The sequence below is a fragment of the Rhamphochromis sp. 'chilingali' genome (assembly GCF_963969265.1).
Source record: "Rhamphochromis sp. 'chilingali' genome assembly, chromosome: 11".
Taxonomy (NCBI): Eukaryota; Metazoa; Chordata; class Actinopteri; order Cichliformes; family Cichlidae; genus Rhamphochromis; species Rhamphochromis sp. 'chilingali'.
In genome coordinates, this window is record NC_137938.1 from 8,206,947 (window position 1) to 8,224,645 (window position 17,699).

A 17,699-nucleotide genomic window follows, 5' to 3' on the forward strand; every position below is an offset into this window, starting at 1 on the left:
CTTTGTGGGGACCAAAATGCCCGTCCCCACAAGTTTGAAGACATTTTTGGGACTCAGGATGTGGTTTTAGTGTCAGGGACAGTCAGGTCAGGGTTAGGCATGCAGTCTTAATGGTTAGAGTAAAAGGCTGAGGAGAGCATGATGTCAAATAGATGTCCCCACAAGGATATGAAAACACAACCGTGTGTGTGTTACTGTGAATTTGTGAGAAAAGTGAAGATTTCAGAATCAGTGAGAAATATTTCACTTCCTGTTGGTGAAGAAGAGCAGACTCCTCTTCAGCCACAGAAATGAAGAAGCTTTTATTTTGTCAGCCTGACAAACACGAGCTCAGCCACGAGCAGCGGCGACCCTGCAGAGGTGAAGGTCACAGTCAGAATCAGCGCTGGTGCCAGAGAACCGCTTTTCACTGGCTTTAATCTTGAAGGTTTCTCCAGATGTGGAACATTCATGCTAAACATTCAACATCTGACGACCGTCTCCGTGTAAAACACTGACAAACTCAAACTTTATACGGTAACTGACAGATTTATTCCTCCATTTTCAGGTATTTCACAATGAACTTGGATTAGTTTGATGATTTTATTTACGTTGGGTGAATAAAACCAGCCAAGAGGCTGATTCCTGCAGAGGAGAGTGGAGGAATCTGCAGGTTCTGTCTCTAACACACAACCAGAGCTTCAATCATAACAAGCACATAATAAAACCATGATCCCCCCCGATCGACTCTTTTAGCCTGTTTCCTCTGGATCGAACAGGATCTAACAAACCCCAGCTTCTGCTGGGACACTGGTCATCATGGGAGGAAAAAGATGGCTGCCGTGTTGCTGTTTCCTGTCTTACACCAGGGTTATACTTCCTGTATCTGTTTTTAATCAGAGGATGAACCTAAAGCTTTTAGTCTGCTCTACAACCCACCACCTATCCACACGTCTTCTAAGTGACTGGAAATCAGTAAAACTTCTACCAGACTTTAGTAAATATTGCATTAAGATGAGCAGACAGATTTTAATCTCAGCATCGCAGATTTTTCAGGACACTGGAAGAGTTCCTGCCGTGGATTTAGATGTTAGTGTTGTGTGGATGATCCCATTCTGTGATCTTTGTGTTACTAACACTGATGTTTTTACACTTTAGGACCCTCGAGACCTCTGCTGCTCAGCCGTCCTGATCGCTGCCTCCACTTTAACCAGTACCAGAGGCTGTAACCTCTGATCATTTCACCTGCACCGACAGTAAGACTCTTCTCCACAACCAAACGTGCCATAAACCCATCACAGCTTCATCATCAGCTCAGTCTCAGCAACATGCAGACATGCAGCAGAAACTCTGCAGGGAACGTCTGAAGTCTGTTCTTCAGTTTTCCCAGCTCACTGTTTATTGAACATGAGACAGAAAAATAACTTCACCTTTAATGTGAAACTTTTATCGCCTGTGACATGTTTGCAGGTAGTCTTCGTGCTGTGATTTAGTGTCACAGCTATAAATATCACACAAGGTAAAAACTACAAGTCCCAGCATCCTCTGTGTTTAGGGAGGAGCAGTGAAAGTGAAAGTGTTGATCCTCCGTTCAGAGCAGCAGGAGGAGGAAGGTGGAGCTGAGGCAGGTGAGTGTTAACATGAATATGTTTCTTCTTATGACATAACATAATTCCATGCTGTTCGTGTCTGTGGGTGAAACGTGAGGCCGGTCGGCTCCTCTGAGCGCTGGTTTCCTGTAAGTAGAGAGGAAGTGAGTTTAGCTGAGAGAGCAGGAGGAGAGTGAGAGCTGTGCTGAGGCAGGTGAGTGTTAACACCGCTCTGACATTACTGTGTCTCTGTGGCGGGAACAACAGGCTCCATCAGTGGAGGCAAAAATAATCAGACTTTGGTTTTTCAAAGGAAACATCTTTATGTCGGGAGAAGCCGCGCGCTCATTGGATAACGACTTGTCAATCTCAAGTTATTAGCCAATGAACGCGCAGTTCACAGTAAGACCCGCCTTTAACACGACATTTTTAAAAACTAAAATGGCGACAGAAACTCTGAATGGAGTTCAGGCTGATTTTATGAAAGTGCGACGTTTGAGCCACTTCCTGTTCTCAGTCCCGGCGTCCTGATCACCGAGGTTTCTGTTGCTCTGATATCTGATATTGATTATATCGGTAAACAGGCTGTAGGCAGAAACATCAGGTCTAATCTGAAAATCCCTTCAGAAACAAACTTATGTCCGTGTGATGCCGCACGCTGATTGGATAACCACCTGTCAGTCTCAGGGTATTAGCCAATGAGCGCGCAGATTCACAGTAAGACCTTATCAAGTCATTCTTTTAAACTAACACATCGACAGTAAAACTGTAACGTGTCCTGTGATCTATAAACACTCTGTGATGAATAATCTGAAGTTTTTTTGATCCTGGCAGTAGTTTCCTGTCACAGAGCAGAAGCTGCAGGCAGTTTTTGGCAGCTTTATATTTAATTTTTTCCAAAATAAATCAATAAAGGTAGAAAAGAACTCTCAGTGACATTAAAAATCTATTTTTAAAGACAGATGTGACCAAGTGCAACAAATATAAGATGATATGTTTACAGATATTTGAAGTATTGATCATACTTCAGATCAATAGAAGAGCACCTCTTCAACCTGAGCCTGAGGTTGGGAAGAGTCCCACAGCTCTGGAAAACCTCCTGTGTTGTACCAGTGCCAAAGACTTCACGCCCCAAGGACCTCAACAGCTACAGGCCGGTGGCTCTGACATCCCACCTGATGAAGACCCTGGAGCGGTTGGTCCTGGCTCAGCTTCGGCGCCTAACAAGCTCATCACTGGACCCACTTCAGTTTGCCTACCAGCCTGGCATTGGAGCGGATGATGCCGTCATTCACCTCCTACATCGTTCCCTCGCTCACCTGGAGACCGCTGGAAGCACTGTGAGAATCATGTTCTTTGATTTCTCCAGTGCCTTCAACACTATTCTTCCCTCGGTTCTGAAGGACAAGCTGGAGAACTCTGGAGTGGACCATCACCTCACTACCTGGATCCTGGACTACCTCACCGACCGACCACAGTATGTGAGGACTCAGGGCTGTGTGTCGGACAGGGTCGTCTGCAGTACGGGGGCCCCACAGGGAACGGTTCTGGCTCCGTTCCTCTTCACCATCTACACTGCAGACTTCTCCCACAATTCCACCCAGTGCTTCCTGCAGAAGTTCTCTGATGACTCTGCAATAGTTGGCCTCATCACTGATGGGGACGACAAGGAGTACAGAGGACTGACTCAAGACTTTGTGGACTGGTGCCAGCTGAACTACCTCCAGATCAACGCCAGTAAAACCAAGGAGCTGGTGGTAGACTTCCGCAGGCACAAGCATTCTCCACTGCAACCACTGAACATCCAGGGTATGGACATTGAGGCTGTGGACAGCTACAGGTACCTTGGTGTTCATCTGAACAACAGACTGGACTGGACTCATAACTCAGACGCCCTCTACAGGAAAGGGCAGAGCAGGCTGTACCTGCTGCGGAGACTCAGGTCGTTTGGGGTGGAGGGCCCACTCCTGAAGACCTTCTATGACTCTGTGGTGGCTTCTGCTATCTTTTATGGTGTGGTCTGCTGGGGCGGCAGCATCTCTGCTGGGGACAGGAAGAGACTGAACAGGGTGATCCGAAGGGCCAGCTCTGTTCTAGGATGCCCTCTGGACCCAGTGGAGGTGGTGAGTGACAGGAGAATGGCGGCTAAGCTGTCATCCCTGTTGGACAACGTCTCCCACCCCATGCAGCAGACTGTGACAGCACTGAGCAGCTCCTTCAGTGGGAGACTGCGGCACCCACGGTGTGGGACGGAGAGATTTCGCAGGTCTTTCCTCCCCACTGCTGTCAGACTCCACAACAAAGACTTTAACTGAACAAACACACACATCCACACATGTGCAATAACACTAAGTGCAATAATCTTTTCTGGCATCGTTGTATTTTTACTCAGTTGTATATAGCATTCGTATTCTATTTTTATCTTATTGTATATTTTTATTCTATTTTATTCTACTGTATATAGTATATTATTTTATTCTATTCTGGACAGCTGTGTACTGTATTTATTCTTATTGTATTCTAATTTTTGCGTCATAACTTTTGCACTGTCCACTTCCTGCTGTGACAAAACAAATTTCCCACGTGTGGGACTAATAAAGGTTATCTTATCTTATCTTATCTTATCTTATCTTATCTTATCTTATCTTATCTTATCTTATCTTATCTTATCTTATCTTATCTTATCTTATCTTATCTTATCTTATCTTATCTTATGTAGAACACAGAGCAGGTCCAATAACACAGTCATCCTGCTCACAAACAGCACTTTGGTTTCATGAGCTCACTTCCTGCAGTGATCCTCAGCTTCTCTCCAAAGGAGCTGTAACATGTGGGCTCCTCACCATGATGATGATCCCAAACACTCTGAGTTCCTTCATCCACCTGATCATGTACTTATTAAATAATGTGATAGTTTTGGTGTTTTTTAAAGACTTTGAGCCTCTAAAATAACTGGTTTGGACTTTAGGGCCAAAGCTCCAACATTAGAATCCCGTCAGTGTGATGCTTCCAGTACAACAACACCTCTGAGTGTGTGTGTTTACCTCTCAGACTAACTCCACCCTGACATCAAGAAGATGGAGGAAGAGGACGGAGCAGCATCTGCAGCATCCAGCTGTGTGTCTGTGAGGAGTGACGGGGTTACACAAACACCTCCACCTTACAGTCATGGACCTGCAGCAATAATGTAAGAACACTCCTAACTTTATTAGTCATTTCAACATAACCATGACAGAATCATTGATCTGTGATTGGTTCAAACTGTTTGATCTGAGTTTGATTTTTATTGACTTGTTTTCTTGCTAAGATCTGAACTCTGTAAGTTTAAGTGAAGTCAGTGCAGCAGAATCAGAGAGGAGAGCTGAGAACAAATTGAGTTCATTCAGAGACAGAAAAACTGGCTGATGATTGTCTGACCTGTCAGCGTTATGAAGCAGACACAATATCACAGAGTAATCAGCTGATCATATGGCTGTCAGAGAGAACTGATCAGTTATTGATGTTTGTGTTTGCAGAGGTCAGCGGTCACAGTCTCCAGCATCCAGCTGTGCGTCTGTGAGGAGTGACTGGTCCAGAGAAAGACCTCTAGACTTCAGTAATGAACCTGCACCAACAAAGGTCTTCAATCATGGAGCTCAGCTGACCATGTAAGAGAGCTGCTGACTCATTTACGGGTGTTTGAAATTCTGTGACCACTTTGTAATTATTCAATTCAATTATCTTTTTAAAAGTCAGGTCAAGGCTCCAAAAGCCCAAAGGTGATATAAGGGTGGTGACTCACAACAGTTTTTGTTTGCTGGATCATTTTAGTTCAGCTGGGTGTCTTTCCTTTTGTTATATTTCTTTAAGAGTTCAAAATGTGTTAATTACATAAATAAAATGTAATTTTCTCTGTAGCACTTCATGGATTTCACAAGCAACACACCTTAGTTGTTCACACAAAGCATAAAGGTAAAAAACAATATATACAGTGTTATCTTCATTTTAGATGTCAAAAAGTATTTGTGGCTCCCAGTGTTTTCTTTTGCGTGGAAACCGGCTCCAAATGGCTCTTTGGGTGTTAAAGGTTGCTGACCCCTGACCTAATGGTATATTTTTTTTTTTGGCTGGATCGTTCTATAAAAACCTGAATCAAATCTGAGAAAAGTTTCCACCTGACCTATTGAATGTTATTGAAGCCAGAAGTTTGCCTTCATACTGTGTTTCTTGCATGTCTTTTGTGGTATACTAATTGATGTGAAATGAATGCAATGTGGTTGTATTTGCAGAGGTCAGAGATCACAGTCTCCAGTATCCAGCTGTGTGTCTGTGAGGAGTGACGTGTCCAAAGACAGACCCCCATATGTCAGTGATGAACCTGCACCAACAGTGAATTTCATTCATGGAGCTCAGCTGACCATGTAAGAGAGCTGCTAAGTCAGAGTTCAAAGGATGTTTCTATAAATGTGTTCTACCAGTGACATCATAAATGATTCCTAATGGTGGTCCGGGTACGATAATGCTAGTATTAATCCTAGTAGTAATGCAATCCAAGGTAATGATTTCTTCTCTGTTGATGTGAACGTCTCTGCAGCCGTCTGTACTCTAATCTGAGACAACTATTACTGACAGAAACCATCACATTATCCAGTTTGTGTGTTTGCAGCTGCTTAAACTATTTTAAACAGAGATTAATCAGTAATTCATGTGATGTGTTTGTGTTTGCAGAGGTCAGAGGTCACAGTCTCCAGTATCCAGCTGTGTATCTGTGAGGAGTGACTGGTCCAAAGACATACCTCCACACTTCAGTCATGAACCTGCAGCAACAATGTTCTTCAGTCATGGAGCTCAGCTGACCATGTAAGAGAGCTGCTGACTCATTTACGGGTGTTTGAAATTCTGTGACCACTTTGTAATTTTATATGTCTACGTAAAAGTGATCTTAAACTTAAAGGAGACAAAGATGACCCAGAACACAAATGAGAGAGGAATATTGGACTCAGGATAATAATCTGAACTGAGTCATCAGAAACAGAAAGATGGTCTCAACAGGCCACTGAGCTGATCTCCAAAGAAAGAAGAAGATTGAAGAGTCCGAGGCTGTTTATTTGTCACAGGCATCGTCAAACACGTACAACACAGTGAAATGTGCTGAGCTGCTCCTGTGACTGGACAAAACATTAGAAACAATCATTAAATGAAATAATGAAACATTGTGCAGATGTAATGTTAAAGTGCTTTGTGCCACATTAGCACAGCATGTACTGACAGAGCAGTGCAAGCAGAACAAAGCAAATGAGCAAAGTGATGTAAACAGAGTAACTGAACAGAGTGAGCAGAGTAATATCAGCAGTAATGAAGCAGCAGGATCAGTGTAGCAGCGTGTGACGTCATAATGAATCAGGTATGATCTGAAATATGACAGTGAGACAAGAACATGATGTAAGGTCCTGTTTAAACCCTGATGGTGATGCTATGAGGGGAGCATGTTCTGATTTAGGACTTGGATGGTCTGAGGATAGAAGCTCCTCTCTGTTTGTGTCCTGATGGTGCAGAAGCTTCTGCCTGATTGTGGAAGGAGCTGAAGCCAGCATCATCCCAGAGGTGAAGCTCCTCTGTGTGCAGACCTGAGGTCAGATTCCTCCAGGCTGATGTTCAGGATCTACAGAAACGTGTGGTTGTAGTTATTGCTGCACTGTGTGCTGACAGCAGATACTCAGAACAAAGCGCTGCACACGTGTTCTTTACAAACATCTCTACATAGAAAATATGGATTATGGCAGTGAATGAACACGTTTCTGTCATTTGTTTCATTGTCTTCTTTTTTCTGCCTGTGTTCATGTGATTAATGTCTAACACATAAACAGGTTTGTAATCAAACATCACATCATCAGGGAGGCATCATGAAACAAAGTTACTGCTGGAGGCTGAACTCAATTTGGTGGCAATGTTCAAAAATATCACTCGGATCATTTCAAAGCTTTTACTTCTTCTTTTTCACTTCTGTAAAATAAGAGAAAGAAAATCAGAACCCAGAAGTTCACTTCCTGCTGACTGAACTCTTTCAAAATAAAGCTGAAAGCTCTTAATGTGACACCGCTGCTCCACCACAGTTTTTAGAGGAGGTCAAAGGTCAGTTCAAAGTGATGGATCCCAAACTTCCAGTACATCCAGTGAAGGACATAATCAGCTCTGTGATGAAGGCTTTTACTGTGGAGTTTGTAGGCTGATCACTCTGTGTTTAATAAGACAGGAACAGCAAAGGAAACTTGGATTCTGAACTCAAACTCAAGTTTCTCCACTTTGACTTTTCTCTGTGACCATCAGAGCTTCTGCACAGTGTCATCAAATCTGGATGTTTGTCACTGACAGTCAATGATTTTAGTGATAAAGAAATGTGTTCACAGAGGGAGGAAGAGGAGTGGTGTCTGTGAGGAGGAGCAGCTGTCCTCCTGTGCTTTGTGTCAGAACGTCCTGAAGGATCCAGTCTCTACCAGCTGTGGACACTGGTTATGCAGACAGTGCATCTCCTCATACTGGGACCAGTCTGCTTCATCAGGAGACTCGTCCTGTCCCCAGTGTGGAGAAAGATCCAGAACCAGAGCTGGACTGCAGACTGCCAGTCAGAGCAGCTGTGTACAAAGTAAGACTGAACATCTGTCTGCTGATGGACTCATTTCTGAAAACTGGACTTCTTGTTGTTGTTCAGACATTAAAGAGTTTTATTTCTGTTTTTCTTTCTTTCAGCAGATGTTGGTCTGCAGGAGGTTTTAGATGAACATAAGATCAGTCTGAGGAGGAGATGTGAACGTGTGACTGAAGGAAGTGATGAAACAGGAAGTAGAACCCTCCTCAACAGGATCTACACTGAGCTCTACATCACAGAGGGACAGAGTGAAGAGGTTCATACCCAACATGAGGTGAGGCAGCTGGAGACAGCTTCCAAGATGGACGCCCTCCATGACAGTCCAATCAGGTGCCAGGACATCTTTAAAGCCTTACCTGACCAACAGAGACCCATCAGAGTGGTTCTGACCAATGGCGTGGCTGGTGTTGGAAAAACCTTCGCAGTGCAGAAGTTCACTCTGGACTGGGCAGAGGGCTTGGAGAACCAACATGTCAGTGTGGTGGTTCTGCTTTCATTCAGGGAGCTGAACCTGATCAGAGATGAGCAGTGCAGTCTTCTGGAGCTGCTCCATGTTTTCCATCCAACATTACAGAAGGTCACAGCAGAGAAGCTGGCTGTCTCTCAGCTTTTGTTCATCTTTGACGGCCTGGATGAAACCAGACTTTCATTGGATTTCACCAACAGGAAGCTGCTTTCTGATGTCACACAGAAGTCATCAGTCAGCCAGCTGCTGACAAACCTCATCCAAGGGAATCTGCTTCCCTCGGCTCTCGTCTGGATAACTTCCCGACCTGCAGCAGCCAATCAGATCCCTCCTACGTGTGTTGACAGGCTAACAGAAGTACGAGGCTTCAATGACGCCCAGAAGGAGGAGTACTTCAGGAGGAGATTCAGTGATGAAGAGCTGTCCAGCAGAATCATCTCCCACATGAAGACATCCAGGAGCCTCCACATCATGTGTAGTATCCCAGTCTTCTGCTGGATCACTGCTACAGTTCTGGAGCACATGTTGACTACAGAGCAGAGAGGAGAGCTGCCCAAGACCCTGACTGACATGTACTCACACTTCCTGCTGGTTCAGACAAAGAGGAAGAAGAACAAGTACCATGAGGGACGTGAGACGAGTCCACAGGAGCTCACGGAGGCTGACAGGGAAGTTCTTCTGAAGCTGGGGAGGCTGGCGTTTGAACATCTGGAGAAAGGAAACATCATGTTCTACCAAGAAGACCTGGAGCAGTGTGGTCTGGATGTGACAGAGGCCTCGGTGTACTCAGGAGTTTGTACAGAGATCTTCAAAAGAGAGTGTGTGATCTTCCAGAAACCAGTCTACTGCTTTGTTCATCTGAGCATTCAGGAGTTTCTGGCTGCAGTCTACATGTTCCACTGTCACACCAACAGGAAGACAGAGGTGCTGAAGGACTTCCTGGAAAATAATCCAGATGCTCCTTACTATTACATTTCATTTTCGGATGATTTGCTGATGAGAGTCATGTCTAAATCCCTCCAGAGTAAAAACGGTCGTCTGGACCTGTTTGTTCGCTTCCTTCATGGCCTTTGTCTGGAGTCCAACCAGAGACTCTTAGGAGGTCTGCTGGGTCAGACAGAGAATATTCCAGAAACCATCCTGAGAGTCATCAAGAGCCTGAAGGAGATGAACAGTGATAAAATCTCTCCTGACAGAAGCATCAACATCTTCCACTGTCTGATGGAGATGAACGACCTCTCAGTACATCAGGAGATCCAAGAGTTCCTGAAGTCAGAGAACAGATCAGAGAAGAAACTCTCTGAGATCCACTGCTCAGCTCTGGCCTTCATGCTGCAGATGTCAGAGGAGGTTCTGGATGAGTTGGACCTGCAGAAGTACAACACATCAGAGCAGGGACGACACAGACTGATTCCAGCTGTGAGAAACTGCAGAAAGGCTCGGTGAGTCCAGATGTGATCATTAACACCTTTAATTAGTGTAGATCAGTAGGGCTGTGCGATATGACCAAAATCTCATATCCCGATATAAGACATCTATTGTCCCAACAACGATATAAATCACAAAAAGTTTACATTTTCTGTAAATTCTGTGAATCTCGGGCAGCTCGACTTGTGTGAAGTGTTTCCAGCTGGGCGTCATGTACCTGGAGTCGAGTGTTTTAACCTTGTTTTAGACATAAGTTGTAACAGCCAATATTTCTTTGAGTATTTATTACATGGCGTGCTGCGGGGAAAAGCCTGTTCTAACGTTTGAGTCTAAGGCTTATTTTCTAGCACCTGACGGCTCTTTTTGCTTGTCATCCGTAAACACTCTGCATACTCTTTCACATGATTCCGTTTATTTTGAAAGGTCTCAACAGGATCTTGAGCTTTATTGTGAAAGGTTTATGTGGAAAATAAACAAGCGGACACGCGATGGTTTTACCGTCGTTGTTGCTAACGACAACGCATAAAAACAGGCACTTTTCCGTGCGTAGTGTGGTTATATTAAATATAAGAGAAAGAGAACTTAATTAACTAAATTAATATAACAAGTACAGTGACCATCAAAACCATGAAAAATTATTGCCGTAAACAGTTAATTTTGCGAACTGCGAAACAAACGATAGCGTAAAATGAAACCATAGACGTTTTTATATCGTCCTCCAATATATATGATTATATCAAACTGCCCAATAGATCAGTACATTTTTTTTCCTGACTTGTTAAAAAAGTTTATTGAAAATCTTCATTTTTTATCATTTATAGAGAAATATGCCACCACATAGGTGTGTGTCTTTGTTCAGCACCTTAGAAACCAAAATCTGCTTCTTGTAGTTGTTTCCCGTCACCAGGGGGCAGTGTTGCAGCGTGAAACATCTGTGTTGTTTTTGTTAATTTTACTGAGCTCATGCTGTGTACCTACTGCTGGCGCACAGAGCTCGGACTGATCCTCCAGGAATGGTGGCAGCTTACTGGCCAAGAGGCAGTGATGTCATACCTGTTGCTCTCTAATCTGGATCTTAAACTGCTCTGGCATAAGTTCACAGCATATGTTACCATGGCAATTTACCCCGGTAAAAACTAGACATGGAGAGATCCGATATAACGTATCGGTATCGGTCCGATAGTGACCTAAATTACTGGATCAGATATCGGAGACAAATAAAAAAATTTTTAATCCGATCCGAAGTATCACAAAATCACCTCACAAAACTTGCTACATGGCATAACCCAGCTCATGACCTTAGCACAGTAGATCAGTATTCGTCACGTGATAGAGCGGCTGTTGCGTGCGAGGCCTGTCGGCGGTCTGGTTGAGCATTTGGAGCCTTTCTACGTGCCTCCAAACTGCAGCATTTCATCTCGGAGAAAACTACAGGGAGTGCAGAATTATTAGGTAAATGAGTATTTTGTCCACATCATCCTCTTCATGCATGTTGTCTTACTCCAAGCTGTATAGGCCCGAAAGCCTACTACCAATTAAGCATATTAGGTGATGTGCATCTCTGTAATGAGAAGGGGTGTGGTCTAATGACATCAACACCCTATATCAGGTGTGCATAATTATTAGGCAACGTCCTTTCCTTTGGCAAAATGGGTCAAAAGAAGGACTTGACAGGCTCAGAAAAGTCAAAAATAGTGAGATATCTTGCAGAGGGATGCAGCAGTCTCAAAATTGCAAAGCTTCTGAAGCGTGATCATCGAACAATTAAGCGTTTCATTCAAAATAGTCAACAGGGTCGCAAGAAGCGTGTGGAAAAACCAAGGCGCAAAATAACTGCCCATGAACTGGGAAAAGTCAAGCGTGCAGCTGCCAAGATGCCACTTGCCACCAGTTTGGCCATATTTCAGAGCTGCAACATCACTGGAGTGCCCAAAAGCACAAGGTGTGCAATACTCAGAGACATGGCCAAGGTAAGAAAGGCTGAAAGACGACCACAACTGAACAAGAAACACAAGCTGAAACGTCAAGACTGGGCCAAGAAATATCTCAAGACTGATTTTTCTAAGGTTTTATGGACTGATGTAATGAGAGTGAGTCTTGATGGGCCGGATGGATGGGCCCGTGGCTGGATTGGTAAAGGGCAGAGAGCTCCAGTCCGACTCAGACGCCAGCAAGGTGGAGGTGGAGTACTGGTTTGGGCTGGTATCATCAAAGATGAGCTTGTGGGGCCTTTTCGGGTTGAGGATGGAGTCGAGCTCAACTCCCAGTCCTGCTGCCAGTTTCTGGAAGACACATTCTTCAAGCAGTGGTACAGGAAGAAGTCTGCATCCTTCAAGAAAAACATGATTTTCATGCAGGACAATGCTCCATCACACGCGCCCAAGTACTTCACAGCGTGGCTGGCAAGAAAGGGTATAAAAGAAGAAAAACTAATGACATGGCCTCCTTGTTCACCTGATCTGAACCCCATTGAGAACCTGTGGTCCATCATCAAATGTGAGATTTACAAGGAGGGAAAACAGTACACCTCTCTGAACAGTGTCTGGGAGGCTGTGGTTGCTGCTGCACGCAATGTTGATGGTGAACAGATCAAAACACTGACAGAATCCATGGATGGCAGGCTTTTGAGTGTCCTTGCAAAGAAAGGTGGCTATATTGGTCGCTGATTTGTTTTTTTGTTTTTGAATGTCAGAAATGTATATTTGTGAATGTGGAGATGTTATATTGGTTTCACTAGTAAAAATAAATAATTGAAATGGGTATATATTTGTTTTTTGTTAAGTTGCCTACTAATTATGCACAGTAATAGTCACCTGCACACACAGATATCCCCCTAAAATAGCTAAAACTAAAAACAAACTAAAAACTACTTCCAAAAACATTCAGCTTTGATATTAATGAGTTTTTTGGGTTCATTGAGAACATGGTTGTTGTTCAATAATAAAATTATTCCTCAAAAATACAACTTGCCTAATAATTCTGCACTCCCTGTAGAAGTAAAGCAAGTGTGTAAGTTCAACTCTGAATGTTTGTATAGCTTTTCCACATTAAGCTTAACAACTGATTTATGGAGCCACAGCTGGACTGGCCATCGGAATTTTATGTTTAGGCGAAAAGGAATCGATTTCTCCCGGACTTCAGCGAGAGTGAAACAAAGACACAAAGCTGGAGTTATTCTGTGTCTTTGCTGCACAGCTGCCTCTTCTCCTCTCATTCTCTCCCCCTCCCTCTCCTGTTGCTACTTCAATCATGAAACTGATCAATGATCAGCTGATCGGCTTTTCTCTCTTGTTTGTTTATCACCCACTTTGCGCCAGAAAGAGGAAACCGCCGGATGTTGCGTTAATCAACAGCAGCACGTTTAAGCTTGATCAGCTGTTGTTAGAATTTATTTAATATTAATTTCTAGTATCAGCTGGTGTTTGCTGGAGCCACAGATGTAAAGCTGCTGGTCATGATGTCGGTTTGGATATGTGGTAAGAGGGAAACATGAAGATGAAACCAGGAGATGTCCTTACTGAATCATCAGAGCTGAACAGGTGATGGACAAACAGGTTTACCTTTTAGGTGACATGAATGAGTTATGAACTGTTTCTGTGAGAGAAATAACACCAGGATCCTTTTCTATGTAGCAGACAGGGAGGAGGGTGGGTGGTGGTTCCCTATTTTGTGGCTGGTTATTAGTTAGGTTGTTTAATATTTCTGCTAAGTACTCTTTAGAATACCAGAATTGGGAGGATGGTGCAGGTTTAAGTTTATTAGATTGATCAGTGTAGCTGAGCTATGAAATATTTTGGGTGCAGTGTATTTTTTGGATACAGCAGGGTTCGTACGGGTGCTTGAAATCCTTGAAAATGCTTGACTTTTAATGTTGTCCTTTTAAGGTTTGAAAAGTGCTTGAATTTCAGATGTGGTGCTTAAAAGTGCTTGAAAGTGTAACTGTATTTCATTCACCACAAATAACTATCTGATTGAATAGTTTTCTTATCAGACAGAGAAATAAAATGAGTCGCAAAATGTAAAAGCAAATTTTCCCCGCCTGGGCTGCCTTGCACCTCTGTCTGTTTCAACGTGTGACCCCGCCCCTCCCTCGGACAGTCGGGGATGAGTGCGCTAACATACCTGTAGGTTGCTGTTTTAATGAGTGTTTGATGGAAAACGACAATGGCGGAGTTTGCGCTCTGCATGATAGGTGAGTCCTAGTAAATAATTTTCCAGTACGTGTACGTTACTGGAGAAATGATTGAAATGCACTGAGTGTGATGCAGTATTGCAGTGCTATTATGGAATGTGCTGTGAACTTAGGTAACATCACTTAGCAGTAATATGAGTCAATTTACTCAAGTGAAAGCTTTAAACATTAGCCGATACATAACTAGCTAACTTAAGGCTTTCTGATTAACCCTCTGGGGTCGACGGACTCAGAGTCTCCGTTTCAACTTGGGTCGAACGTGCGGACTTCAAGCTATATACCAACTTTTAAATAGTGTTGATAGGCCACGTAAAACTGATGTTTTCTTGTTTTGTTTTTTCTGAATAAGACAGTGGCGTTTACTCTGGGAAGAAACGGTAAAAACTGTGTTTTCTAAGGAGAGCGCTAGCAAACACGCTTTGCTTATGAGTGAAAAAAAAGAAAAACCCTCCATCCCTATTGGTGGAAAAATTTACCATGTCGACCAATCAAAAAATGATATGGCAACATGTGGCATTCGTGGCTCAAGAGTTGGAAGTTCACCTTGTAATCGGAAGGTTGCCAGTTCGAGCCCCGGCTTGGACAGCCTCGGTCATTGTGTCCTTGGGCAAGACACTTCACCCGTTGCCTACTGGTGGTGGTCAGAGGGCCCGGTGGCGCCAGTGTCCGGCAGCCTCGCCTCTGTCACTGCGCCCCAGGGCGGCTGTGGTTACTATGTAGCTTGCCATCACCAGTGTGTGAATGTGTGTGTGTGTGTGAATGGGTGGATGACTGAATGTGTAAAGCGCTTTGGGTCCTTAGGGACCAGTAAAGTGCTTTACAAATACAGGCCATTTATCATTTGGTTGTTTGGGAAGAGAGGGAAGTTTTAGTGACGAGCGAGAGGGAGAGTGTTTTGATATGTGAGAGATTTGTGATGTTTACCGTGTTTGGAGTATTGAGTTAGTGTGTTCTCTAGTGTAGTTAGTGTGTAGTGTAGTTTTTTGTTTTGTTTTGTGTGTCAGTTCTACTAGTGAACGTCACAATTGGTGCTAAAAAGCCACCAAAGGCACATTGCAGTGACACAACTGCTGTCAGACCTGCAGGTTTATCCCTGTGCTGTTCTCATCTGTCTTCTAGTGAACACAAACAATTTTTTGGAGTTGCATAAATAATTTGTGTACCTTCTTATTTGATGCAGAACAGCTGATTATTCTGTAAATAGTTTTAAATGGTTATATGAAAAACGTCTGAGCCTTGGCTGCATTTTTAGGTAAATAGTACCATATAACTTTGTTTGCAAAACTTGTGCATTTTTTTTAAATGTACAATTTCTATTTGTATTTCAAGTTATGAAAATGATTCGTTAAACATGCTTGTGGTTTTTACAGTCAAAAATATCACTTTCTACTCGTATTTTAAATTTTAAAATGAGCGACTGATCCATATGGTCACAAAAAATAGCCACTTGTTTCTGTGCTACCAAAGTTCCCTGGCTTTCATTCAAAATGTGTTTATGGTCAGCACCTACACATTAAACTACTTAAACATTATAAATGTCTTCAAGCTCACACAGAGGCCTGTGGTTCATTATCAGCCACTGAGACAGTACACACATTTATATGTGTATTTGTATATGAATATTTCATACTTTTAAGGCTGCCTGTGTATTTAAGGGAGATGAACAAAAACCATTGGAACTGTACATAATAATATCACGGATAATAAATTCAATAGATTTTAAGTAGATGCTTGTGATTTCTTAAAGTGTTATATGTTGAATTGAACTGTGATCTGTTCATATAGTTCAATTCACATGGGGGGTGCTGGAAAAGCTTGAAAAGGAACCTTGAAAGTGCTTAAAAAGTGCTTGAATTTGACCCTGAAAAAGGCATATGAACCCTGATGCAGGTATAACAGAATAGCTTTAATGTTTTGTTTTTTAAAACTTGAGTATGAACTTGTACAAAATGTAGAAAAATATTTATAAAAACAGTTTTATTGATTATGAAATACACTATTGGATTCACATCAGTATCGGCAGATTTCCAAATTTATAATATCGGTATTGGACATAAAAAAAGTGGCATCGTGCCATCTCTAGTAAAAACTGAACCGACTTCGTGGTACAGAAAATTCAGGTTTAACTGTGAAGTTACTTGGATAAGTCAAAACTCTACTTAATGGTTCAGTTTGGTTCTGTTACCATGGTAACTGAATCAGACTTTAAGTTTACTTTCTTTATAAAACAGTAAACCCAATTTCCGTCAGTTCAGGGTGAACAAACTCGGAGCCTCTTAGCTTCCTGTAACAGGGTCCTGGGATTGTACCAGGCGTGATATTTTATTTTTTAATCATTGTTATTTTAAATGTCATCACACCCCTAATTCCAGGAAATAAAATCTATTTCTCCGATACATCCTTGTTAAATACAGAATTGAGTTTAGAATTCCTTTAACATGTAAAGTCCAGGATAATCAGTCCATCATATAGACCAGTAAGAGGAGCTGAAGTACAGATGTGAAGATGTTCAAGAGATTATGACGTCACTCTGTTTTGTGTTTTGTTTTGTTTTTGTTTGTTTGTTTGTTTGTTTGTTTGTTGTTGTTGTTTTGTCCTATCCCATTTGGTTCTTTAGCCGTCAGAATTGTTGTCTGAAGGCTAACAAGAATACCCAATGGATTTACTTAACCAAGTGGATCATTGCGGCCTTGCCGTATTGGTCCATTTGATCGACCTTTGTTGTTATTATTATTATTTTATTTTCAGTTGTTACGGACGGGACAGACATGACTGGGGGATAGGAAAGGGAGAAAGAAAGATGAAGGAAAAGAAAAACAAAGGGAAGAGGGACAGTGAGAAAGAGCACTTAAAAAGAGAGAGAAAAAAAAATCTCCTGGATCACCTGTTGAGAGAAAAAGAAGAGAAAACAAGCAAAAAACACAGAGCAACATACTAAACACAACACCATCGCGTTAATCTAGATAAGTGTAAACAGCAGTAAATACTAAATATTGAATGTTGTTGTGCAGCACGCAGGACCGACAGCGCACAATGTGCTTTGAGGTAGCAGCCAAGAAAGGTGTAGTTTATGTCTCTGAACACCCGTGTGCACCCCTGTGTGGATCAGCATGCTTGTATTCAAAAGGTTTCCCCATGTAATGGTCTGCTATAGGGTGTAGAGAGCCATAGCCCGTCCTCCAGGGCATGAAGCAGGCATGAAGGAGATCTTGGCCCCAGTCATCCAGAGACCCCAGAATACGAGAGCCCAAGGAGGACCACCGGAAGGGCATCTGTGCCACCCTCCTGGCAAGAGCTGAGGAGAGCCCCAGACGAGGGGTCACCCAGTAGCCATGGAGCAGAAGCCAGAGGGGGCTGCACTGGTGTGCCCGCCGGCTCTGCCGGCAGCCAGCTGTGCCAGAGTGAACCGAGTCGCAGGCC

At 43.0% G+C, this 17,699-nt stretch overlaps 1 protein-coding gene across 11 annotated transcripts in view; it reads left to right on the forward strand.

The window, feature by feature from the left end:
* The first annotated feature begins 1,483 nt into the window (after positions 1–1,483).
* LOC308406529 (NACHT, LRR and PYD domains-containing protein 12-like) overlaps positions 1,484–17,699 on the forward strand; it is a 108,063-nt gene continuing 91,847 nt past the window's right edge. For 8 of the 11 annotated variants that reach the window (XM_080897592.1, XM_080897597.1, XM_080897601.1 and 5 more), the window contains exons 1-7: positions 1,484–1,607; positions 4,620–4,755; positions 5,084–5,215; positions 5,837–5,968; positions 6,276–6,407; positions 7,955–8,190; positions 8,295–10,101. In XM_080897592.1, coding sequence (XP_080753718.1) covers positions 4,646–4,755; positions 5,084–5,215; positions 5,837–5,968; positions 6,276–6,407; positions 7,955–8,190; positions 8,295–10,101 — 2,549 coding nt within the window. In that variant the 5' untranslated portion in view covers positions 1,484–1,607; positions 4,620–4,645. Of the gene's footprint in view, positions 1,608–1,650; positions 1,783–4,619; positions 4,756–5,083; positions 5,216–5,836; positions 5,969–6,275; positions 6,408–7,954; positions 8,191–8,294; positions 10,102–17,699 lie in introns of those variants that run through there. The other 3 variants (XM_080897596.1, XM_080897595.1, XM_080897599.1) reach the window with 3 other exon arrangements.